At 45.4% G+C, this 26,358-nt stretch overlaps 1 protein-coding gene across 9 annotated transcripts in view; it reads left to right on the forward strand.

The window, feature by feature from the left end:
* Positions 1 to 26,358, forward strand: part of asap1b (ArfGAP with SH3 domain, ankyrin repeat and PH domain 1b) — a 72,152-nt gene that overhangs the window by 43,007 nt on the left and 2,787 nt on the right. For 2 of the 9 annotated variants that reach the window (XM_029755981.1, XM_029755972.1), the window contains 20 exons: positions 412 to 420; positions 851 to 951; positions 1,044 to 1,113; positions 2,393 to 2,480; positions 2,833 to 2,881; positions 7,391 to 7,560; positions 9,405 to 9,538; positions 9,744 to 9,835; positions 10,181 to 10,367; positions 11,642 to 11,727; positions 12,935 to 13,050; positions 13,359 to 13,426; positions 14,034 to 14,141; positions 14,981 to 15,212; positions 17,498 to 17,566; positions 18,372 to 18,509; positions 23,916 to 23,994; positions 24,117 to 24,181; positions 24,306 to 24,805; positions 25,063 to 25,185. In XM_029755981.1, the coding sequence (XP_029611841.1) occupies positions 412 to 420; positions 851 to 951; positions 1,044 to 1,113; positions 2,393 to 2,480; positions 2,833 to 2,881; positions 7,391 to 7,560; positions 9,405 to 9,538; positions 9,744 to 9,835; positions 10,181 to 10,367; positions 11,642 to 11,727; positions 12,935 to 13,050; positions 13,359 to 13,426; positions 14,034 to 14,141; positions 14,981 to 15,212; positions 17,498 to 17,566; positions 18,372 to 18,509; positions 23,916 to 23,994; positions 24,117 to 24,181; positions 24,306 to 24,805; positions 25,063 to 25,185 (2,484 nt within the window). The remainder of the gene's footprint in view (positions 1 to 411; positions 421 to 850; positions 952 to 1,043; positions 1,114 to 2,392; positions 2,481 to 2,832; positions 2,882 to 7,390; positions 7,561 to 9,404; positions 9,539 to 9,743; positions 9,836 to 10,180; positions 10,368 to 11,641; positions 11,728 to 12,934; positions 13,051 to 13,358; positions 13,427 to 14,033; positions 14,142 to 14,980; positions 15,213 to 17,497; positions 17,567 to 18,371; positions 18,510 to 23,915; positions 23,995 to 24,116; positions 24,182 to 24,305; positions 24,806 to 25,062; positions 25,186 to 26,358) is intronic. The other 7 variants (XM_029755979.1, XM_029755977.1, XM_029755980.1 and 4 more) reach the window with 5 other exon arrangements.

A 26,358-nucleotide genomic window follows, 5' to 3' on the forward strand; every position in this document is an offset into this window, starting at 1 on the left:
TTGCATGTTGCTACTGTATAATAGTGAGCAGAGCCTAAGTGAGAGGGACTGGCCCGCTGTGTCAACACAGCTCCAACTATCTGGCTGTGTCCCAAAAATGGCACCCTGTTCCTTACATAGGGCACTCGTTTTGACCAGAGCCCCGAGCCCTACGGGCGAAAGTGGTGCACCATCTAGGGAACAGGGTGCCATTTGGGACGGCGCCGACGATCCACACCGAACATCCCTCTGGTTTATAACGCCCAGACACAAATGTTGTCACTCACGCAATCACTCGCTCACTCGTATCTACCGTACTACACTAACACCTGCGCTCTATCACTCACAACTACACCTCGGTGGCTTCTTTCACACTCTCTCTCTCTCTCTCTCTCTCTCTTTCCCTCTACTCGCTGCTCGTCTGGACTCAAGTCTAGAAGAGTAAGTGCTAGCATGCTTCTGACAGATTTTGAAGAGCATGCCCTCCACTGTGTCTCTACGTTAGAAACCTGCTGTGTTTTTCATCTGATAGTGTGTTGGAACATGTGTGCCTCCCAAGTGGCTCCCTATTCTCCGTGTAGTGCACTTCTTTTGACCGGAGCCCTTGTGGAAAAGTAGCGCACTAAATGGAGAGTTGGGCGCCATTTGGGACGCACGCCATGATCCTTTGAACATCAAATGTGACCCAAGAAATAGTAACGGCTATGTGGGTCAGACACACACACACACACACACACACACACACACACACACACACACACACACACACACATGACCCTGGCCTGCACTCTCTGTAAGAGGCATATTTGGTTGGTTATGTGTGGTGAGTTTCTGTGTTTTCTGTGTCTAAACACTGTGTGTGTTGCTGCAGGACTCCCAGAGTAAGCAGGGTGGCTACAGTATGCACCAGCTGCAGGGCAACAAAGAGTTTGGCTGTGAGAAGAAAGGCTACCTGATGAAGAAGAGTGATGGGTAGGTCTCTCACACACACAGTACTGAACATACACAGACATGAAGAGCCCTTTTCAGATCCTTCGTTGTGACTTGGTGTTGTCTTCCTGCAGGCTGAGGAAGGTGTGGCAGAGGAGGAAGTGTTCAGTGAAGGGTGGCATGCTCACCATCGCTCATGCTACGGTGAGTGGCAAAACTTGAGCACCCTTACACACTCCTGTCGAGGCTAGATCAAAGGCAACATCCAGTAGGAAGGAAGCTGTGTAGGCCACTATCAATCTAGCAGTTGGCAGAGAGGAATCGACATGGGTGGGTTGCCAAGGCAACCCCTTAGCCCCTCCCCCCTCCCTCTTCTGTTGCTGTGGTGACTCATCACTGAGTGTGGTGCTGGCTCTTCTCTTCCCAGGGTCTGTGGATACTGTGCTGCTAGATAGACAGACACACATGCACACAAGGATGTGTGAGAGAGCACACACACACACACACACACACACACACACACACACACACACACACACACACACACACACAATAGCTGGCCCCTGTTTTTATTATTGCAGCTCTACATTGCGGTGAACTCCCCCAAACGTCGCTAACCGATCCTCATTTCCACCCATATTTCCACCATCCTTTCAAGGAAACGCACAAACGTACTCATCCTCTGTTCTTTGTCTGACGGCTTGTCGCCGCTTCTTCTCCATTTTCATTACCCAGCAGCCCCTGTGCCAGCCTGGCAGCCTCACCACAGGGCTCATCACAGTCCGTTAATGTTTTGTTAACACCCCTCACCCAGTCACAATGCGGTGCCCAGTCTACGCGCGTGCCAGCTGAGCACACTGGTGTTATCATATTATTACAGTGGGTATTGTAACTGAAGCCAAGCCAAAGTGATGATGCCTGGACCACAGACAGATACAGTACTGAGGGGAATACCTGGGATTCTCCCTAGGCTAGCTACATACACTGTGAAGTCTAGTGGTCAGGCTGTGTCTCAAATCGCTCCCTATGTGGGTCTGTTTCTATTTTTGCCCCTTGAGTCAGAGACATACACTGACTATACCAAACATTAGGAACACCTCCCCCTTTTACCCTAAGAACAGGCTCAATTCGTCGGGGCGTGGACTCTGTAAGGTGTCGAAAGGGATTTCTTTATTCAGTCGAGACAAAAGGACATTACCCACAATGCCTAACATCAACAGATGAATTGACGTATTACGTTACCAACCCATCATGTTCCAGGCGCTCTTATCCAGGGCAGTGAGCGCATACATTTTTATATTTGTTTGTACTGGTCCCCCCATGGGAATCGAACCCACGACTATGGCGTTGCAAGTGCCGTGCTCTACCAACTGAGCCACACGGGACCATCCAGAGTCGGATAGGCTTGTAGCGTTAGTTTCATAGGACCAATGCTGGGTGATGTACAAATAGCTAAGTCGTCTGTCTCTGTGTGTTCGTGCAGTCCAACAGGCAGCCTGTGAAACTCAACCTGCTCACCTGCCAGGTCAAGCCCTGTGCTGAGGACAGGAAGTGCTTCGACCTCATTTCCCGTAAGTACCTCTTCCTGTAACCCCCACACCAACACAGTAGTTACCATGGGTGTGAGATGGGCTGTGAGAAATGGGGCCTCATATTACCTTCTGTAGGAATTCAAACAGGAAGCGTTGAATAGACAGTTGTGTGCCACAGGTCACCAGTAGCTCTTTCACACGCTCCATTTTCTGGCTTCCTGTTTGAATGGTGTCATGACAAAGCCTGAAACACGCTGTGCTTGTGAATTACTCCGCCATGCATCTCCACAGGGCTATATCGTTACATGATATAGGCTATGATTACATGATTACACAGTGTCTGCTGGGTCTGAGAGATCGCGTTCCCGTCTCATCTTCTCTCTGCCAACAGATAACCGGACATATCACTTCCAGGCTGAGGATGAACAGGAGTTTGTCATGTAAGTGTACTGTGACAGTCACCACATTATAAACATCCACCCTCTATTAGTATCTAACTCCAAAGGCAGGTACATTGTAAGATAAGACTGTGAGGGAATTTGGGGTTACGGTTATTTGTCAGCCAAGTGACTCAGTCACCGTTATAATCATATTAGTAGCAAAAACGCACATTTTCTCCTCGTCTCCGCTCCTGACTGCATGTGCTGCTGCTGGGGGGGTATTGCCTAGGCAACCGAAGACGTGTTTGCTATGGGGGGGTTATACAATTACTGTGCCAGCTATAAAGTAATGCACGCTGAAGCGATGAACCTTGCATTGATAATGTATGAGTCTGAAAGACAAGATCGGTGAGGTTTAACAAAGAAAGACACCGTTTTCTTTAATGGAAAAAGGTTTAGAGGTTTTGTCTAGTGTCCATGATCCATTGACAAAGAGGGTATTTTTTTTTATCCCTGAGAGAGAGATGACTGCTAAGTGCTAGCAGCGGTAAGGGTATCTTCCTGTATCTGTGGTTGTTATTCAGGTCACCGTCTGCACGCTGATACATTTCCAGAGATGGATTTATCTTTTGTTAGAATTGTAGAACACACAAGGTGCAATTTCGAAAATGTGGTTGTGTGTCAGCAGTTTTTCTATTGTTATGTCAGTCACTGACATTCACTCGATTAGCCCATGTCAGCAAAAAACATTTTTTTAGATTGGTAAATTAGTCTAGCGGCCCGCTATCTAAACTTGTAGAATTACCGACCGTGGGATTGGTAAATTAGTTTAGCGACCTGCTATCCAAACTTGTAGAATTACCGACCGTGGGATTGGTAAATTAGTTTAGCGGCCCACTATCTAAACTTGTAGAATTACCGACCGTGGGATTGGTAAATTAGTTTAGCGACCTGCTATCTAAACTTGTAGAATTACCGACCGTGGGATTGGTAAATTAGTTTAGCGACCTGCTATCTAAACTTGTAGAATTACCGACCGTGGGATTGGTAAATTAGTTTAGCGACCTGCTATCTAAACTTGTAGAATTACCGACCGTGGGCACCCATTGATTTTGTTAGTCACTCTCACTCAGATATCATATTAAAAACTGCGAATATTTCTATCCACCCTATGTCAAAATGTGTAGAATTGTAGGAAATAAGCTGTAGAACTGCCAATTTGTCTCTCTGCGCCATGGCAAAATAAGTAGAATTGCATGAAATTAGTTATAAAATTGCTAAATCTTCTCTCTGACCCATGGCAAAATGTGTAGAATTGTAGGAAATTAACTCAAACTTTTTTCTCTCCGCTGTCAAAGGGTGGGCTGCTAAACACAAAAATGAAACATAAGAACCGTAAGCGTAGGAATAGCGCACGTAGAACAGATCTGCTGCTTCTTAGACTTGCTTTCAATGAGAATGACAGATCTATAACTCACACTTCAATGTGAATTTGGTCAGGTAGCCCAAAAAGTTACATATTGCACTTTTAATTATACTGAGACACAACCGGCCTTGCTTTAGGATACATCCCAAATGGCACCATATTCCCCATGTAGTGCACTACACTCTTGGATAAAAGGGTTCCAAAACAGTTCTTTGGGGAGGGATAGGGTTCTACCAAGAACTGTTTTGATCAGAAGAACCCTTTTTGGGAGACAAGGGTTCTTTGTAAAGTGAAGTGTTCTACCTAGAACCTTTAAAATCCAAAGAACAGTTTTTGAAAGAAAGGGTTCTTTGATGAATATTTGGAAGGCAAGAACGATTCTTTGTAATGAAGGATTCTACATAGAACCATATAATATTTCCCATCATGCTCTATTGCAGGGAGATTAACGTAATTGTTTGTTTTACTGTAATATCTGTGTTTTTGCATGTACATTGCTTGGTTGATTAATTTTATGTTACACAAAGATAAATAATTGTCACGCTCGTCGTAAGAATGAGGAGACCAAGGCACAGCGTGCGTAAAGTTCCACATGTTTAATAAAGGAAACTCACCAAAACAATGCAGAACAAACGAAACGTGCCGTCATGGAGTGCATAACCTGCACCTACACATAAACAAGATCCCACAACTCAAGGAGGGAAAAAGGGCTGCCTAAGTATGGTTCCCAATCAGAGACAACGATGGACAGCTGACTCTGATTGGAAACCACACTCAGCCAAAACAAAGAAATAGAAAAACTAGATTGCCCACTCCACATCACACCCTGACCTAACCAAACTAGAAGAAAATAAATGTCTCTAAGGTCAGGGCGTGACAATAACATACTGTTTTTTAAACTAATCCAATCTGTAAGAAATTAGATTTATTTCACCCGTTACTGATATGGTTGTTCCAGTTTAGATGATTGAGGTTGTCTCAGTATTCACTCTTCCCTACCCTGACAGTCATTCTGAATGCAGGTTGTAGGTGATTAGCAATTCCACTTGTTGGATATCTTAACTCTGTATTCCAATAGAATTACACATCACTTTGCAAGCCAGCATAATGTGACTTTCAGGCCTGATGTGGCTTGTGAACCAGAACAGGCCTACCACCATTGTGTTAGGCTATAATTAGGCCCTCAAAGAAAAGCCTTATGATATATGGAATGCATTGTAAGAAATAATAACATTTTAAATGCTAATAAGGCTGGTGGAACCATTCATGGAGGGTTCTAAGAAGAACCCTCCAAGGATAAACTGGTTCTCTGTAGAACCCTTCACAGACGATTCTAGGAAGAACCTTTAGATGATAAAATGGTTCTTGTAGAACCCTTCATGGAGGCAGAACCCTTCTAGGCAGAACCCTTCATAGAGGGTTCTAGGTAGAACCATTTACAGGGGGTTATTTGAAGAACTCTACATAGAGGGTTTTAGATAGAACCCTCTGCAAAGGGTTCTACCCAGCACCAAAAAGGGGTTCCCCTACGGGGACAAATTGAAGAACCCTGTATGGTTCTACTTAACGGCTTTTGGTCAAACGTAGTGCACTTCATAGGGAATAGGGTGCCATTTTGGGACAGAGCAACAACTCAGCTGCAATTCCAAATGTCAGTAAGTTCATTAAGTATCTGTAACTAGGGAACACACACACTTGCACACTCATGCACACACCCGCACACACACAAATGCTGACTCTACATTCTCAGCTCTATGCTCTCAGGCACTTCCAGCTGAGGCAAACCATACAGTGATAAAGTCGCTTCATGCGAGGGTTTGGATTAAAACACATCACTTGACAATATCTCAGCATTACGCAATCACATTCTTGCCCATCCATGTCTTGTGCATCGCAAGTAAACACGTTCACACTTAAAGACACGTACACCCACATCTCTGCATAACGTTGTCTAATTTCTTGTTATTTCTCACTCATTCACCCGCACACACCTCTGCTGTGTCCTCTGTTGTGTCCTATCCTGTGTCCTCTGCTGTGTCCTCTGCTGTGTCCTCTGCTGTGTCATGTGCTGTGTCCTGTCATGTGCTGTGTCCTGTCCTGTGCTGTGTCCTCTGCTGTGTCCTGTCATGTGCTGTGTCCTCTGCTGTGTCCTGTCCTCTGCTGTGTCCTGTGCAATGTCCTGTCCTGTGTCCTCTGCTGTGTCCTGTCCTCTGCTATGTCCCCTGCTGTGTCCTATGCCGTGGCCTGTAGATGGGTGACGGGGACAGCAGGACTGACGTCAGCCCCATTTGAGCCTGACTCAGATGCATTGTCCAAATGGCACCTTAGTCCCTATGTAGTGCACTACTTTTGACCAGGGCCCATATAGGGAATATGGTGCCATTTGGGACACAGCCTAGTCAAACTAGCAGTCTAATGGCAGAGTGAGTTGTGATGTACTGTTCTGTGCTGAACAACAGCAGCCGCCGACTCATGTTTGATTGGCAGTTACTTCCTGCGTGTGTGCGTGGCGATTGTCCAGACGTGTTGGTTTGAATGTCATGAGAGGGTATCTGGGGCTGTTGGATAGGGTTGTGTATTGTACACTACAGTATGTGGTTGACACTGTAGGTTGACACTGTAGGCAAATGTAGGGTGAATGCAGTTATATTTAAGCAATAAGGCCCAGCGGGGTGTGGTATATGGCCAATATACCACGGCTAAACGCTGTTCTTACACACGACGCAACGCGGAGTGCCTGGACACAGACCTTAGCCGCGGTATATTGGCCACATTTCACAACCCCCCGAGGTGCCCTTGTTGCTATTATAAACTGGTTACCAGCGTAATTAGAGCTGTTAAAATACATGTTTCAGCCAATCAGCATTCAGGGCTCAAAGCACCCAGTTTCTAATAATACACAGAGTATAGATAGCGTCAGATGGGAGTTGTCCATTTGATTTGATTTGACCGTTCAAAATACATCAAATTGCAGCAGATGCACATCGGAAAGTTGTCAAGGAGAAAAATACTTATTTCCACTATGATCCTCTCGTCTCAAAGCCTCTACCTATGTAACTCAATGCTTGTACGTGTTGAAAACCCCGGTACTTTTGTAATAGCTTGTTCTCTCTGCTCTACCTTTTTCTCTGTGCCGTGTGTAGCTGGATCTCTGTGCTATCCAACAGTAAGGAGGAAGCTCTTAACATGGCGTTCCGCGGAGAAGAGGACGGAGTAGGAGGAGAGGATGGCCTGGAGGACCTGACCAAAGCCATCATAGAGGAGGTGCTGCGCATGCCTGGCAATGAAGTCTGCTGTGACTGTGGCGCTGGAGGTACGTGTAGTACGACGTCTATGGGGGCCCCGTGTGTTTTGGGTCCTGGGGATATGCACAACCGCTATGGTTTTCCAAGGGGTTCTCACATTGTACGTTCTCTACTCTACCACTACTTTGCGCTTACTCACCATTCGCCTTGTCATGGGAGAAGACAACGACACCTTTGCTTCAGCATTTTATCTCGCCCTTGAACTCTCGCGTCCCCGTAGAACTCTCGCGTCCCCGTAGAACGCACACGTCCCCGTAGAACGCACACGTCCCCGTAGAACTCGCGCGTCCTCAATCATCTTCAAGGTTGTCCCTCAGAAGTCCCTGCTCAGCCCAACATCGATCCACTCTTCTGCACTGTCGTGGCTGCTCCCCATCTCCCTCAGTAGTTAGGCATATGCTCTGCAGCTCTCCTGCAATGTCACCCTTAACCAAACAAGCAGCAAAGCGGCACCAGGAGCCTTTTCTGTATTCAGGATATAACAGTGGTGCTGGTCCTTTCTGGCCCCTGGCCCTCCGACTTGATCCTCCCCTGCTGGCCCCTGGCCCAGCACTCCCCAAGCAGAGACACCCTGGCCCTCTGACTCCCCCCAATACACACACACACACACACACTGTCAGCATAAACACACAGATCCCACTGAGGAGAGTGCAGGCCACTAGCGAAGAAGAAAAACCCTGCGTTTGTTGCGACAACGTCGTTACATCACTATGTTACATAATTCATACACACACACAGGCACAGTTTTGCTGATTTTCCCCCTCTATGGAGTGAGCTTATTTGACAATGCGCTAGTGTACTGCAGGGCTATTTAGGTTGCTCCTGCGGCCCATCCTGCCTGAAATACAGCTCTCTAGAGGAGTATTAGTGTAAAAAAATAATAATAATTCAGCTCTAGAGCTCTCACCTCACCCTGTGCTTCCTGTCATCTCTTCGGTCATCTTTTGCCATCCTGCATGTGACTCATCGGCATTTTGCCGATTCTGAAAACCGTCCCACCCGCCTGAGTCTGTCTGGCACAGACCTGTCAAATCCAGCCGCGCTAGTTAGCCTAACAGCTAACAGCACTCAGCCATCTGCAAAGATGGTGTGTTTACGTCTGTGTAGCTGCGTAGGGCTCTTAGGCTTGGGTCTAAGCCTCCTTAAGTTGCGTCACTCATGCTTGGCTGTGGTGTCAGTCACTGTTGCGGTTTACTGGGAAGAGCCCAAAGTCTCTCTAGCCCTCCACCACATGGCTCTGCTGTCAGAGCATGTACAGGCGTTCTGCTTGACACAGAATGATGCAATGTTTTCTAGTTGCTGGGCTCTGGTAGTCCAGCCGGTATGGTTGGTGGGTCTGAGGCTGCCGAGGCCCTCTAGTGGTATGTGCTGTGCGTTGCCGCTGCTCACATTCGACGGCGACGGTGGACCTGGGTTGTATTCATTTGTGCACGCCGTAGCAAAACGTTTTGCCACGGAAAACGAAAACCAAAGTTGTTTTATACGTTCAGTTTGTCCCCCCCTGTATCAGTCCGTTTTCGTTTTGTTTGGTGCCTGGTGAATACGACCCTGAAACAAATTGTCAGCTTAGTGGTGAATACAAACACGGCTACATGCAAGTGTTCAGATCAACAATGAAATCCCCTTGTGTTCAGCATTATTGTTCTGGATTTCAACTGTAAATTGTATATTTGTGTTAGTACTTTGAAAAAACATCTATGTTCTTTTTGGAGCCAAAACAGCTGTGCACTAATCTGTGAATTCCAGCCATATTTTTGTGGTTTTGTAGCCAAGACGCCTATCCACAAGTCTGTGCTCCACAAAATGGCTGCTCTCTAACCTGAGTACATTGCCATGTTGTCTGTGCCCTTAGATCCAAAATGGCTGTCCACTAACCTGGGCATCCTGACCTGCATCGAGTGCTCTGGAATCCACCGGGAGATGGGAGTTCACATCTCACGCATCCAATCCATGGAGCTAGATAAGCTAGGCACCTCTGAACTCTTGGTGAGTGAAAAAATAAATAAATTTGGTGAACATTTATAGAATGTTTTTTTTTCACAGTAGATCAACATGCAAAATAGATTCAAAAACAGGATATAAATAAATACATCTTGATTACAACGTGATTATGATTACGGCAATTCCAGCAAAGTGCTTCTAACGAGCATCTTGACATTCATATGTGACTTGATTTTTTTTTCCTTCACAGCTGGCCAAGAACGTAGGAAACAGTAGTTTCAATGAAATAATGGAGGAGAACCTTCCTGGTCCCTCACCGAAACCCAGTCCTTCAAGTGACATGTAAGTACTCAGCGTCATCAACAACTACATGAACTTCTTAGAAACTAGAAGCTCCATGGAAATGTTCCCTCACTTTCACTTGACATCACTGGAAGCATAATCCGGTGTATGTTTGAGCTTATGCGGGTAGATGTGTCTGGTGGGAAAAGCCACAGAAATAAATAGAACACTAGAATGGCCATTGGCATCTTAGCAACGTGCCTAAAAAATCATCCATCTTGGACAGGAAAACGTTCACGCTAGAAACTGAATTAAAGGATCTCGACAGGGAAAAAATATCCACACAAGCATTCCGAAACCGTCTCCTTATTCTCCTCTTTCCCGCTTCTCTCTCCCTCCCTACAGGACAGTGAGGAAGGAGTTCATCAATGCTAAGTATGTGGACCACAAGTTTGCACGGAAGACCTGTACCTCCTCGGCGGCTAAGACCATCGAGCTGTGTGAGGCGGTCAAGTCCAGGGACCTGCTGTCTCTCATCCAGGTGTACGCTGAGGGGGTGGAGCTAATGGAGCCACTGCCCGAGGGTGGACAGGTGAGTCACAGACCCTGGACTGTATTATGATCTCATCTCACCTGAACAGGGCCCGTATTCTTAAAGCATCTCATAGGATTGCTGATCTAGGATCAGGTAACCCCGTCCATGGAATCTTATTCGTTATGATCCAAAAGTTAAAACCCATCCTAAATCAGCATCTATACTCTGACACTTTGATGAATATGGGCCCTGATCTGGTATGAGCAGAAGTGTACTGTTTAATAGGGAAATACTAGGTTGTACTGAGTCTGTAAGGAGGCTGTTCTGTACATGGGTGAAGTAATGAACAGTCCACAGAGCAAAACAGAGTTTTTACTACTGGGGAAATTTTGGACAAGACGACAATGCCCAAACGAGAAAAGTGACTCAGTTAAGCTATCACTACAGCCGCCCACTAAACGTTGAACCACGTAGCACTGCGGTGTGCTCTCAGAAGTAGTCCGTAGGGAATAGTGGCCGGGGATGAGTCACTGACTCTGTTTGAAAGCAGGCAGAGCTTCTAGCCCAGGCTGACTCACTGATATCTAATACAACCCCGGCTGTCGGTGATTCTGCTCCGAGAGGCTGCATCCCAGGGCTCTGGTCAAAAGTAGTGAATTCTAATATGATCCCCCAGCAGACAGCAGATATCAGTACCCAGAGCCCCGCAGACAGTGAGGGTGTGACAGGAATACATGATAAAGTAGCCTCTCCCTCTTCCTGAACGGATTACCCTGCTTCTCCGGGTTGACTCATAGTCGTTGGTATTGCGCTGTGTCACTCTGTGCTCACTCTTCCCGAGTAAGTCTCCCTTCTGGGGATTCTCACAGAGATAATCGGTGACGTAGCTACCAGCCATTTTCAATTAGAGGAGACACAAGGAGACGCAGCGACACGCGTGCTGTTCGAAGGATACGCCCACCAAGGAAGATCTCAAACGACTTGATGGTTGATTATCTCGGCAAGTGTGAGTTCAATCACAACCGACGAGGTGGCGGCGGCGGTGACCTTTTGTTCATATTGGGAAGGAAGGGCTGTAGACTGACGCTGGCTTATCGTTTCAGTGTCTTCTACCGACGTCGGTACGTCCACACCTCTCTCTGTCATAGAAATGTTCGCATCGCCCTCGCAGTCTTCCCTTGAGGGGGAGACGAGCTATTTTTAGGAGCCATTTTGTTGACTGCAACCTCTTTAAATGCTGAGAGAGAGAGTGTGTAGAATGGATGCTGCCTGCTGTTCTCCCCATGTAGAAGGTCTCTCATGTCTTTGCTGTATGTGATCGCCCCCTTCAGGAGGCCGGAGAGACTGCGCTCCACTACTCTGTGCGCACCGCCGACCAGACCTCACTACACCTGGTGGACTTCCTCGTACAAAACAGGTAAAATGACCAAATAAGGCCCCGTCAATAAAGTGTAGATGTGCATTTTATGCCATACAGGCCACCATAGCATTGAGCTAATGTGAAATTGGATTTTAAATGCAGTGAAAGCACACACTTCGTAAGCTGCTGTGCCCAAATACTAAAAAACATAACAGAATGTTATAAATAATTAGTATTTCCACCGTTTGGTCATGTCAATTGACGTGTTAAATGTGGGATTTTCAATGGAATAGCTTCATGGATAGCAGTAGTGTTCCCTTCTTATCTCTCCACCGCTGCAAGAGGAAGATGAGCAGAGTAGAGCTCAGCACGGCTTCGATTCCCACAAGGCAAACAGAACTGGGTCAGGCAGACACTTGTTCTCCGCCTTCATTTATTCATCAGTCTTTTCAATTGTTTGCTCCCTGCCTCGCTGCACCTCGGGCAGACCGTTACCGGGAAATGACTCCTCATTAATTAATCGGTCTACCTTCACAATTTCAGGCTTACACTTGGTAATTGGCCTAATTGTTTTCGATTCAGGGATAGGAGAAAATGAAATGGGGACCAAACACTTACCTGTCAACATGCTAGTGTGACTGAAGGACACCTTCCTAATATTGAGTTGCAACCCCTTTTGTACTCAGAACAGCCTCAATTCATCGGGGCATGGACTCTACAAGGTATCGACAGCATTCCACAGGGATGCTGGCCCATGTTGACTCCAATGCTTCCCACAGTTATGCCAAGTTGGCTGGATGTCCTTTGGGTGGTGGACCATTCTTGATACACTCGTGAAACAGTTGAGCATGAAAAACCCAGCAGCGCTGCAGTTCTCAACACACTTCAGCCGGTGCTCCTGGCACCTACTACCATACCCTGTTCAAAGGCACTTAAATCTTTTGTCTAGCCCATTCACCCTCTGAATGGCACACATACACAATCCATGTCTCAATTGTCGCAAGGCTTAATGACCTGCTCAGTCTGTCATGGAAAGAGCAGGTGTTTCTAATGTTTTGTACACTCTGTGTATATTTTGTCAGCCGTAGTGACAAATAGGTATTTTAAAGGTCAGTTTGTCTCTTAAAGCGGTATGTATGATCAAAGTGTGAACGATAATGTGACAACTTTACCTCTGTGCAAAATGGCATCTGGGGTGTGAGCCGTGACATGACTGTGTGTGTGTGTGTGTGTGTGTGTGTGTGTGTGTGTGTGTGTGTCACAGTGGGAACCTGGATAAGCAGACAGAGTGGGGAAACACTGCCCTGCACTACTGCTGCATGTACGAGAAACACGAATGCCTCAAACTACTGCTGAGGGGCAAACCAGCCACTGACATCAGTGAGTAACACACACACACACACACACACACACTCATATGTAAATGCTTTCAGACTTGGTTATGTTAACATGCCTGTTCTGTTTTTGGCTAATCAGAATTGTATTTTATACCACAGAAGGTTGGGGGAGGACAGGCTCGTGGTAACCGTGGTAATGGCACATGGTTTCCATGTGTTTGACGCCATTCCGTTCGCTCCGTTCCGGACGTTATTATGAGCCGTCCTCCCCTCGTCAGCCTCCGCTGGTTTTTATACACGTAGATGGAATGTATGCATCTAGTGCAACCAATATCATGCCTGTTCTTTTAGCCAATCAGAATGGTGAGACGGCGCTGGATATTGCCAGGCGTATGAAGAACAGTCAGTGTGAGGAGGCAGTAAGTATCCCACTGTGAACACGAGCCACGATATGTTTGGCTGTCGAAGTAGCATCCACGCCTCGTCTGATGATGTAGCAGCGCGGTAGATAGTATAGATCGAAGGGACTTGTTGACCAGCACATCTTTGGACACTAGATGGCAGCAGCCAAAGACCTACCCAGGCTTCTAGTGACTTCAGAGAGGAGGCCATTACTGATGTATGGTTACTATTTGCACACAGAAAACTAAGTTGGTGCTTTTACCATCAGTGATATTATGTCATGTTTTGAACATCAAATTAAAGGAGAGGACAACAGTCAAATGAATGTTGGAGGTATTCATTGTTGGTATTGCTAGAGTTCCCTTCGACTGACTTGCGGGCTATAATTACATTTACGTCATTTGACAGATGCTCTTATGCAGAGCGACTTACAGTAGTGAGTTCACACATGTCCATACTGGTCCCCTGTGGGAATCGAACCCATAGCCCGGGCGTAGCAAACGCCATGCACTACCAACTGAGCCACACGGGACCACTATTCACTGTGTGTTTATTTGTATGTCCTCTGTGTTTCATTGTTTCGTTGTGGCTCCAAATGAAGTAATCAACATGTGTGTCCCCCAGCTGGTGCAGGCTGCAGCGGGGAAGTATTACCCGCATGTCCACGTGGAGTATGAGTGGAGCCTGAGGCTGGAGGAGCTGGACGAGAGCGACGATGATCTCGATGACAAGGTCAGACTGGGACTGCAGGTTCACACGTCTGGACAGAGCACACAACTTGAAATCCATGTGCAAATACTCTATATATACAAAAGTATGTGGACACGCCTTCAAATCTGTGAATTCGGGGTTTGGCGGATGCCAGGAGAACGCTTACTGCGCAATGCATAGTGTCAACTGTAAAGTTTGGTGGAGGAGGAATAATGGTCTGGGGCTGTTTTTCGTGGTTCGGGCTAGGCCCCTTAGTTCCATAGTTCCATTGAAGGGAAATGTTAACGCTACATCATAAAATTACATTCTAGACGATCCAGCGCTTCCAACTTTGTGGCAACAATTTGGGGAAGGCCCTTTCCTGTTTCAGCATGACAATGCCCCCGTGCACAAAGCTAGGTCCATACAGAAATGGTTTGTCGAGATCGGTGTGGAAGAACTTGACTGGCCTGCACAGAGCCCTGACCTCAACCGCATCAAACACCTTTGGGATGAATTGGAACGCCGTCTGCGAACCAGGCCTAATCACCCAACATCAGTGCCCGAACTCACTAATGCTCTTGTGGCTGAATGGAAGCAAGTCCCTGCAGCAATGTTCCAACAGCTAGTGGAAAGCCTTCCCAGAAGAGTGGAGGCTGTTATAGCAGCAAAGGGAGGACCAACTCCGCGTTAATGCCCATGATTTTGGAATGAGATGTTCAGCGAGCCGGTGTCCACATACTTCTAGTCATGTATTGTATTTGCACCCATCTCCCATTGACATCAATGCATGATTTAGGCCTACATGAAAGTCAAAGTTCCTAAGTTCACCCTCTTCCAAGTTGACACTTGTCTCTCTCTCTCTCCCTCTCTATCTGCAGCCTAGTCCCATAAAGAAGGACCGTTCCCCGCGGCCCCAGAGTTTCTGCCACTCGTCCAGCCTGTCTCCCCATGACAAGCTGTCTCTGCCGGGCTTCATCAGCCACCGGGACAAACAGCAACGCATGTCTTACAGCGCCTTCACCAACCAGATGTACTCCGCCTCCACCGACCTCACTTCCTCTTCCCCCGTGGCCGACGCCCCCCCTCTACCCCCCAGGAACCAGGGCAAAGGTGAGACCTGGTTGTGATCGGCCAGGGCCCAGACTTTTATCAGTGTAGGATGGATTTTCCTCTAGACACTGATCTTGGGTCAGTTTTGTATTTTCCCCGCTAATGGTTAAGGTGAGGATTGGGGAGGGGAAGCTGATCCTAGATCTGTATCTAAGGGAAAATTCTACCTGAAATGTAAATGGCCTAAAGATTATGTGGCCAGTTGTGGAATGTACATAGGATACATAGCAGTGTTGTCTGGTTGGCCAGAATTTACATGTATGAAGAATTTACATGATCTTTTATCTCTAACACTGGTACGCAGGAAGAACGCAGTAAAACGTTTACTGTTTTTCTCTGTTACGAAACATTGTAATCGTAATGCTAGTTAACCAATTTACTGATATGATTAGTATTTTCCTCTCTCTCTCAACCTTACACACACACACACCCTTGAGAGGAATGTAATTTGTCAACATGTCGATCAGAGGGCGGGTAGCAGCTGTTATAAAGACTGCTTACACAAGGAAGGCACCTACACAGCAAAAGGATGGCTTAAGGGCTGCTGGCATGCGGGAGTGTAAGAGAGCGTGGAGACACACACTTAAGTGATAATGCCCGAGAAGCCGGTGTTTGGAGGATGTATCGGCACTGGTGTTGTTAGGCCCTAGACACAAATCTAGGGTTGCTACCCAAGCCGGCTGGTCGTTCGCTCTATCGGTTCGGTGGCCAGAGATGCGAGCCAGTCGTTCGTTCTAAATGTTCTATTGCCATACTGGCTGGCAACGTTCTTATCCCTTGCTTGCTAGCTATCCAACTACGGCTAACCTACAGTCACGTCAAACAGTGCAGACAGAATAACAGCAAAGTAGCTGCATTTGTTTAAGCTGTTTACTAGTGACATTTATTTGGATAGATCCATAACAATGAGCTAATGAGGTGCGATTTCGTCTGGCGTAGAAAATGTGCTCTCTCGTCAGGACACTGTTGTTCAGAGGAGCTAGCCAACAACACAGCTAACACAGTCACTTCAGACTGAAGCTGGAAGACTGCAAAATGTTTGCGTTTCGTAAAAAAAAAAAAAAATCTATTTACATTTCTTTGTATATATCCATGATTTCGACTGGCTGAGAAACGCTGCCTGCCTGTCTTTCTCGTCCCGACACCAGACACATTCATTATTATGGGACAGTTGGAGATTGAATTTGAATATTGAAACAATGTTGCAAATGTCAGAGAGACTGTAAGGTTTATACAAATCTCCGCTGTTGAAAACAAAATGTTTTTCTAAAAGAAATGTGAGATAATGTCTAGATGCTTTTTATAGTGGAGATCAAGTTTATAAAGTGCCTGGCTGGGCTGAAGAGACAGTGGATTGCGCAGTCAGATGGAACAGAGTAAATAGGCATTTTAACGTCATAGATTTAGCTGGTGGTAACTTGTGGAATAGACACCGGCTGGAATGCGGTTGTAACCAATCAGCATTCAGGATTAGACCCACCCATTGTATAAAGCAAGATAGATAATACACCAGGCTGATAATGTTAACACTTCGTTATGGAAATCCAGGGCTGTGTCCCAAATGGCACCCAATTCCCTACATAGTGCAATAGTTCGCTATGGGCCCTGGTCAGAAGTAGTACACTATATAGAGGAAAAGGTGCCATTTGGGACCCAGCCAGGGACATTTCCTGTTCAGCAACACTATCTGACAGTACAAACGGACTCTAAGGGGCGAGCGGCACGGTCAGCACAATTATAATGAACCATAACATCCCTCCCGAAGACAGGATTTAGAACACAAACACTCACACCCCAGGTTGCTATTCCCTATCCTTGTTACAATACAGTAGGCTACATTGTTGACGCCAATACACTGTTGAGTGGACCGAAGAGAAACGGCGGTTTCTCTTTACACACAAGAGATGAACAGTTCTCTTTTTCAGTGGGCGTCGGACTGACTTGTTTTCCCCTTAGGCGTTTTGATGCAATTTCTCCTCTTTCTCTTTGCTTGTCACTAATAAGATTTCATCAGGGGGTTTATAGAGGCTTGCGTCTCAAATGGCACCCTATTCCCTATATAGTGCACTACTTTTGATCAAGGCCTGCCTAGGGCTCTGGTCAAAAGTAGTGCACTACATAGGGAATAGGGCGTCATTTTCAAATGAAACCAGTGTGTGGGAGAAGCTCACATGCGTTCTCTCCCACACTCTTCATCTCTCTCTCCCTCTTCACCCCTCTCTCTCTCTCTCTCTCTCTCTCTCTCTCTCTCTCTCTCTCTTTTTTCTCCTTTCTTTCTCTTTCAGCGCCGCACTTGGCATTCCTCGGCTCTCACTCGCACTACGCCACTCTGGCCGGCACTCGACCATACATCAGTGAATATCCTGTTTTTACATTTTGTCCTGCTGTGCCCGCCCGTATACTTCTGCTGCCCAGTGGCACTGGTAGCGCTTTGCTTCCCAGTAAAAATATGGGTGGTGGCGTCTTAAACTTTTAACAATGGCACTGTAAAAGTGTGGTTAATTCTAATTTTTCTTACACGCAGTTTTATCACGTTTTGTGACATGTCGCCACCCCTGAGCTGCAAAGCGCTATCGTACCTTATGTAGGTCTGCGTCCCAAATGATTCCCTATATAGTGCCCTATGGGGTCTAACAGTAGTGCACTGTATACGATATAGGGTGGCATTTTTGGATGCAACCTGACTCTCCTCTCTAACTGGCTGAGTTCTCTATTAGCCACAGTCTTCTAGTATCTGTTTCTAGGCTTACACACAGCTGGGAATGGGACTAGCTGCTTTGGGGTAACTTTACTGTAGGTCCAGAAGTCTCAGGAGCGTGTACGCCCACCCCAAAATGCACACACGCACACACACAAACACACACACAAAACAACACCTACACAATACACACACATTGTTCTGTGTCCATCTTCTCTGTATTCCTATCTGGGCCGTTTCTCTGTTCACCGGGATGTTGTGTTTTACCTGTATTGATGTTGTGTTAACGTATCTCCCCCACATTGGCCAACAATTGTGTTAAACCCAGTCCCGATGGCAAGAAACCTTCCTCTCATCTACCCTCTCCTCTCAAGCCCCTCCCCTTCCTCTTGGTATCCCAGGTGACAGAATGAATGACGCCTGTCCCTTCACTGCATGTTTGTATGTTGTCACTCCTCCAGCTCCTCCCTCCACCCTCACCCCCGGAGGCAGCTCCACCCTGTCCAAGAAGAGGCCTCCGCCCCCTCCCCCCGGGCACAAACGCACCCTGTCTGACCCACCCAGCCCGCTTTCCCACAGTAGAGGGGGCATTTACGTGGGTGAGTCCTCCCTCGGTGGGCAAGACCCAAGCAGACACATCTAAATACTGCTTGGTCGTCTTTGTTAACGAAGGACATGATCCATAATAACATTAAAGTCTCTGGTCCTGGACAGTTGTAGTGTGTGCAGGCTTTTGTTCCAGCCCAGCACTAAAAACACCTGACTGAACTTAAGTCAATCTTAGTGCCTACCCACATTGAGGCCCTACAGGACCAGAGTTACCCATCTCTGGCCTAGTATTGAGTGTGGTTCCAACCAGGTCTTCCCCATGACCAGAGTGTTAGTGCTGTTCATGAATGACAGACACATCCTGGTCATTTTATGGTGTGATGGCAATGACACAGACACATCCTGGGCATTTTATGGTGTGATGGCAATGACACAGACACATCCTGGTAATTTTGGAAGGTGATGGCAATCCTGTGTAAATGTATGTGTTAGTTTTGGATGTCAGATCATTATTTTTGTCATCATTTTGTCTCGTCTGTGATGTTTTTTGTATTGTGAGATAATGGCCTCAACAGCATTAGTATAGAATAAAATTTAGATTATTAGCTGAATAAAACTACACTGAACCCAAATATAAATGCAACGTGTAAAGTGCTCATGTTTCATGAGCTAAAATTAAAGTTCCCAGAAATGTTCCATATGTACAAAAAGCTTATTTCTCTCAAATTTTGTGCACAAATGTATTTAAATCCTTTTTAGTGAGCATTTCTCCTTTGCCAAGATAATTCATCCACCTGATAGGTGTGGCATATCAATAAGCTGATTAAACAGCATGATCATTACACAGGTGCACCTTGTGCTGGAGAACACAATGCCACAGATGCCTCAAGTTTTGAGGGAGCGTGCAATTGGCATGCTGACTGCAGGAATGTCCACCAGAGCTGTTGCCAGAGAATTTAATGTTAATTTCTCGACCATAAGCCGCCTCCAATGACATTTTAGAGAATTTGGCAGTAAGTCCAACCGGTCTCACAACCGCAAACCAAGTGTAACCATGCCAGCCCAAGACCTTCAACTGCGGAATCGTCTGAGACCAGCCACCCGGACAGCTGATGAAACTGTGGGTTTGCACAACCAAATAATTTCTGCACAAACTGTCAGAAACCGTCTCAGGGAAGTTCATCTGTGTGCTCGTCTTCACCAGGATCTTGACCTGACTGCAGGTTTCAACTAGGCGAGTGGTTTGCTGATGTCAACGTTTTGAACAGAGTGCCCCATGGTGGCGGTGGGGTATGGGCAGGCATAAGCTATGGACAACACAATTGCATTTTATCAATGGCAATTTGAATGCACAGAGATACCGTGACGAGATCATCAGGCCCGTTGTCGTGACATTAATCCACCTCCATCATGTCATGTTTCAGCATGATAATGCACGGCCCCATGTCACAAGGATCTGTACACAATTCATGCAAGCTGAAAATGTCCCAGTTCTTCCATGGCCTGCATACTGACCAGACATGTTACCCATTGAGCATGTTTGGGATGCTCTGGATTAGAGGTCGACCAATTATGATTTTTCAACACCGATACCGATTATTGGCGGACCAAAAAAACCCGGTACCGATTAATTGGTCGATTTGTTTTTTTTATTGTTTTTTTTTAATTTTTGTAAAAAAAAAATTATTTTATTTGTAATAATGACAATTACAACAATACTGAATGAACACTTATTTTAACTTAATGTAATACATCACTAAAATCTATTTAGCCTCAAATAAATATTGAAACATGTTCAATTTGGTTTAAATAATGCAAAAACAAAGTGTTGGAGAAGAAAGTAAAAGTGCAATATGTGCCATGTAAGAAAGCTAACATTTAAGTTCCTTGCTCAGAACATGAGAACATATGAAAGCTGGTGGTTCCTTTTAACATCAGTCTTCAATATTCCAGGTAAGAAGTTTTAGGTTGTAGTTATTATAAGAATTATAGGACTATTTCTCGCTATACGATTTGTATTTCATATACCTTTGACTATTGGATGTTCTTATAGGCACTTTAGTATTGCCAGTGTAACAGTATAGCTTCTGTCCCTCTCCTCGCTCCTACCTGGGCTCGAACCAGGAACACATCGACAACAGCCACCCTCGAAGCAGCGTTACCCATGCAGAGCAAGGGGAACAACTACAAGTCTCAGAGCGAGTGACGTTTGAAACGCTATTAGCGCGCACCCCGCTAACTAGCTAGCCATTTCACATCTGTTACACCAGCCTAATCTCGGGAGTTAATAGGCTTGAAGTCATAAACAGCGCAATGCTTGAAGCATTGCGAAGTGCTGTTTGAATGAATGCTTACGAGCCTGCTGGTGCCTACCACCGCTCAGTCAGACTGCTCTATCAAATATCAAATCATAGACTTAATTATAATATAATAAACACACAGAAATACGAGCCTTAGGTCATTAATATGGTCGAATCCGGAAACTATCATCTTGAAAACAAAACGTTTATTCTTTCAGTAATATACGGAACCGTTCCGTATTTTATCTAACGGGTGGCATCCCTAAGTCTAAAAATTCCTGTTACATTGCACAACCTTCAATGTTATGTCATAATTACGTAAAATTCTGGCAAATTAGTTCGCAATGAGCCAGGCGGCCCAAACTGTTGCATATACCCTGACTCTGCGTGCAATGAACGCAAAATGACACAATTTCACCTGGTTAATATTGCCTGCTAATCTGGATTTCATTTAGCTAAATATGCAGGTTTAAAAATATATACTTCTGTGTATTGATTTTAAGAAAGGCATTGATGTTTATGGTTAGGTACAGTCGTGCAACGATTGTGCTTTTTTTCGCAAACGCACTTTTGTTAAATCATCCCCTGTTTGGCGAAGTTGGCTGTCTTTGTTAGGAAGAAATAGTCTTCACAGTTCGCAACAAGCCAGGCGGCCCAAACTGCTGCATATACCCTGACTCTGTTGCAAGAGAAGTGACACATTTTCCCTAGTTAAAAGAAATTCATGTTAGCAGGCAATATTAACTAAATATGCAGGTTTAAAAATATATACTTGTGTATTGATTTTAAGAAAGATATTGATGTTTATGATTAGGTACACGTTGGAGCAACGACAGTCCTTTTTCGCATCGATTATATGCAACACAGAACAGGCTAGATAAACAAACTAGTAATATAATCAACCATGTGTAGTTAACTAGTGATTATGATTGATTGTTTTTTTTATAAGATAAGTTTAATGCTAGCTAGCAACTTACCTTGGCTTCTTACTGCATTCGCGTAACAGGCAGGCTCCTCGTGGAGTGCAATGTAAAGCAGGTGGTTAGAGCGTTGGACTAGTTAACCATAAAGTTGCAAGATTGAATCCCGGAGCTGACAAGGTAAAAATCTGTCGTTCTGCCCCTGAACAAGGCAGTTAACCCACCGTTCCTAGGCCGTTCTTGAAAATAAGAATGTGTTCTCAACTGACTTGCTTAGTTAAATAAAGGTGTAAAAAAAAAAATTATAAAAAATAAAATAAAATCGTCCAAAAATACCGATTTCCGATTGTTATGAAAACTTGAAATCGGCCATTCTGATTAATCGGTCGAACTCTACTCTGGATCGACTTGTACGACAGCGTGTTCCAGTTCCCGCCAATATCCAGCAACTTCACACAGCCATTGAAGACTGGGACAACATTCCACTGGCCACAATCAACAGCCTAATCAACTCTATGCAAAGGAGATGTGTCGCTCTGCATGAGGCAAATAATGGTCACACCAGATACTGACTAGTTTTCTGATCCATACCTTTTTTTTAGGGTACACTACATGACCAAAAGTATGTGGACACCTGCTCGTCGAACATCTCATTCCAAAATCATGGGCATTAATTATATGGAGTTGGTCCCCCTTTTGCTGCCCAAACAGCCTCCACTCTTCTGGGAAAGCTTTCCACTAGATGTTGGAACATTGCTGCTGGGACTTGCTTCCATTCAGCCACGAGCATTTGTGAGGTCGGCCACTGTTGTTGGGCGAATTAGGCCTGGTTCGCAGACGGCGTTCCAATTCATTCCAAAGATGTTCGATGGGGTTTAGGTCAGGGCTCTGTGCAGGCCAGTCAAGTTCTTTCATAACGATCTCGACAAACCATTTCTGTATGGACCTCGCTTTGTACAGGGAGGCATTTTAATGCTGAAACAGGAAAGGGCCTTTCCCAAACTGTTGCCACAAAGTTGGAAGCACAGAATCGTCTAGAATGTCATTGAATGCTGTAGCGTTATCACTTCCCTTCACGGGAGCTAATGGGCCTAGCCCGAACCATGAAAAACAGACCCAGACCATTATTCCTCCTCCACCCAACTTTACAGTTTGCACTATGCATTGGTGCAGGTAGCGTTCTCCTGGCATCCGCCAAACCCAGATTCGTCCGTCCACTGCTCCAGGGTCCAATGGTGACGAGCTTAACACCACTCCACCAGACGCTTGGCAATGCGCATGGTGATGTTAGGCTTGTGTGCGGCTGCTCGGCCATGGAAACCCATTTCATGAAGCTACCAACGAACAGTTCTTGTGCTGATGTTGCTTCCAGAGGCAGTTTGGAACTCGGACAGACAATTTTTACTCGCTTCAGCACTCGACGGTCCCTGTGAGCTTCTGTATCATACCACTTCGTGGCTGAGACATTGTTGCTCCTAGACGTTTCCACTTCACAATAACAACACTTGACTGGGGCAGCTCTAGCAGGGCAGAAATTTGACGAACTGACTTGTTAGAAAGGTGGCATCCTATGACGGTGCCACATTGGCATTACAGAAGAGCTCAGTGACTTTCAATCTACTGCCAATGTTAATCTATGGAGATTGCATGGCTGTGTGCTCGATTTTATACACTTGTCAGCAACGGCTGTGGCTGAAATAGCTAAATCCACTCATTTGAAGGGGTGTCCACATACTTTTGTATATATAGTGTATCTGTAACCAACAGATGCCTATCTGTATTCTGTATTCCCAGTCATGTGAAATCCATAGATTAGGGTCTAATGAATTTATCTCAATTGACAGATTTTCTTATATGAACTGTAACTCAGTAAAATCTTTGAAATTGTTGCATGTTGCGTTTATATTTTTGTTCAGTGTAGATCCCCCATCGTACAGCTACCTCCGAGGGTCCATAATGATAGCTAATGGAAAGCTCAGCCTGACATCTCCTTCCCTTAGACTTTTCTACTATAATGTTTGGGTACAGCAATATATTTGTATACCAGTTACAGTATATGTATAAATGGACATAATAATAATTTAATTAATTATAATAATTTAATCAGGAGAATTAAATCAAAATCAAAGATGTGCTTATTTAGGTGACCATTTTGGGCTGTGGGGTAATATGGGGATGAATATTATATACACTGAGCAGCATGAATCCATATCTCACAACCATCTCGACATTTCAGGAAGTGACTCCATCCCTCCACCTGCGAACAAGATGTCACCGTTATCCAACAAGTTTGAGGGCATTCCACAGCAGCAAAGGTACATAGGCATCCATTTTGGATGCAGGCCTTTAGAATATTTTCCTAAATATTGTTTACGTATGATAGAGTTCTGATCTTTTTATAATTTTTCATTAACTTCATATAACCATCTGTTTTCAGCACTACTTCTAGCAACACAAAGTCTACACTTGGTCCAAGGGTTCTACCCAAACTACCTCAGAAAGGTACGTTGTATTGGATTAGCAATGCCTATAACTGTAGGTGAGACCACCTTATTTCCGGCGTACTGCCTAGCATTAGACTCAACATGTGTTTAATATAGTACCTGTGTCCTGGTTCTTCTCTTAGTGGCACTGCGTAAGATCGACACCATACACCCGTCTATGGACAAACCCGGTCTGCCTCTGGAGGTGCTCCAGAAATCCCCTCCAGGACCTGAATGCCTAACAAAAGCCATTCTACCCGACAAGCCCCAACTAGGGGACCTTCCCCCCAAACCCCAGCCCTCTGAGCTGCCCCCTAAACCTGGAGAACTGCCACCCAAGCCCCAGCTCTCCGACCTCCCCCCCAAACCGCAGCTAGGGGACCTACCACCTAAACCCCTGCTCAAAGATCTACCCCCCAAACCTCAGCTCTCTCAAGACGGCCATCCGAAACCGGGGGCAGCAGATCTGCCCAGTCCGAGACCACCCCCTGGAGAGCCTGCGCCGAAGCCCCACCCCCCGGAGTCAGCGGCGGCCAATCAGCAGGTAGAGACTGAGAGCCCGTCCTCCCAGGGCAGCGAGGACACCAATGGGAGCCCGGCGTGTGCTCCAGACACACCAGTGCCCTTGCCCAGGAAGAATACGGTAAAGTTCACTTAAGGACACACAGCAGAAATCAGAGCGCTTTAATGGTATCATTGAGTAATATCTGGGTAGTTCTGCAAATGGGTCCCACTGGTTGGTTGGGCCAGTTCCTCTTGGGTTGAAGCCACAGACAGGGTGGTAGTGGAATTGTTAATGGTTGGGTCACAACACAGAAACTTTTGGCAACCAGACCATTCCACGTACTATCTACTTGTCTCTGGTGACATTTCTGGTGATGTTCATATATGTGTGTTTAGGGGAAGACCAAATCTCGGCGGGTGAAGACCATCTATGACTGCCAGGCCGACAACGATGACGAGCTGACGTTTGTGGAGGGAGAGGTGATCATAGTGACGGGTGAGGAGGACGGGGAGTGGTGGGTAAGTAACAGGCTCACTGATGTTACCCTAACACGGTTAGATTAAAGTAGAAGTTTAATAGTCACATGTACAGGGTTGCAGGGTACAGTGAAAATCTTAAACTCCAATCTCCAACAATGCAAGTCAAAGTAAAATAAAAACAATTAACAATCCCCAAGTACAGGTGTGCCAAGCCTGTAGCATTATACCCAAGAAGACTCAAGGCTGTAATCGCTGCCAAAGGTGCTTCAACAAGAGTAAAGGGTTCGAATAATTATATAAATGTAATATTTCCGTTTTTTTTTTTATATATATACATTTGCAAAAATGTCTAAAAACCGGTTTTGCTTTGTCATTATGGGGTATTGTGTGTAGAATGATGAGGGGGAAAAAACAATGTAATACATTTTACAATATGGCTGTAAATAAAATGTGGAGAAAGTCAGAATACTTTCCGAATGCACGGTATATTAGAAGCTATAGAAATGTATTTATTAATGTCTACATTTGTTTTTGCCACTTTTATTCTATTACAAGCACCTTATTGCATACGTTTTAATTATATTATCTAATAAAATAAAGGAAAATTGTATTTAAAAAAAATCTGTGTGTATACAGTACCAGTCAAATGTTTGGACACACCTACTCATTCAAGGGTTTTTCTATATTTTTACTGCTTTCTACATTGTAGAATAATAGTGAAGACATCAAAACTATGAAATAACACATATGAAATCATGTAGTAACAAAAAAGTGTAAAATTCTATTTTAGATTTTTGGTTCTTCAAAGTACCCTTTGCCTTGATTACAGCTTTAAACACGCTTGGCATTCTCTCAACCAGCTTCACCTGGAATGCTTTTCCAACAGTCTTGAAGGAGTTCATACATATGCTGAGCACTTGTTGGCTGCTTTTCCACTCTGCGGTCCAACTCATCCCAAACCATCTCAATTGGGTTGAGGCCGGGTGATTGTGGAGGCCAGGTCATCTGATGCAGTACTCCATCACTCTCCTTCTTGGTCAAATAGCCCTTACACAGCCTGTAGGTGTGTTGGGTCATTGTCCCGTTCCACTAAGCGCAAACCAGATGGGATGACGTATCGCAGCAGAATGCTGTGGTAGCCATGCTGATTAAGTGTGCCTTGAATTCTAAATAAATCACAGACAGTGTCACCAGCAAAGCACCCCCACACAT

The sequence above is a fragment of the Salmo trutta genome, chromosome 6, assembly GCF_901001165.1.
Source record: "Salmo trutta chromosome 6, fSalTru1.1, whole genome shotgun sequence".
Classification (NCBI taxonomy): Eukaryota; Metazoa; Chordata; class Actinopteri; order Salmoniformes; family Salmonidae; genus Salmo; species Salmo trutta.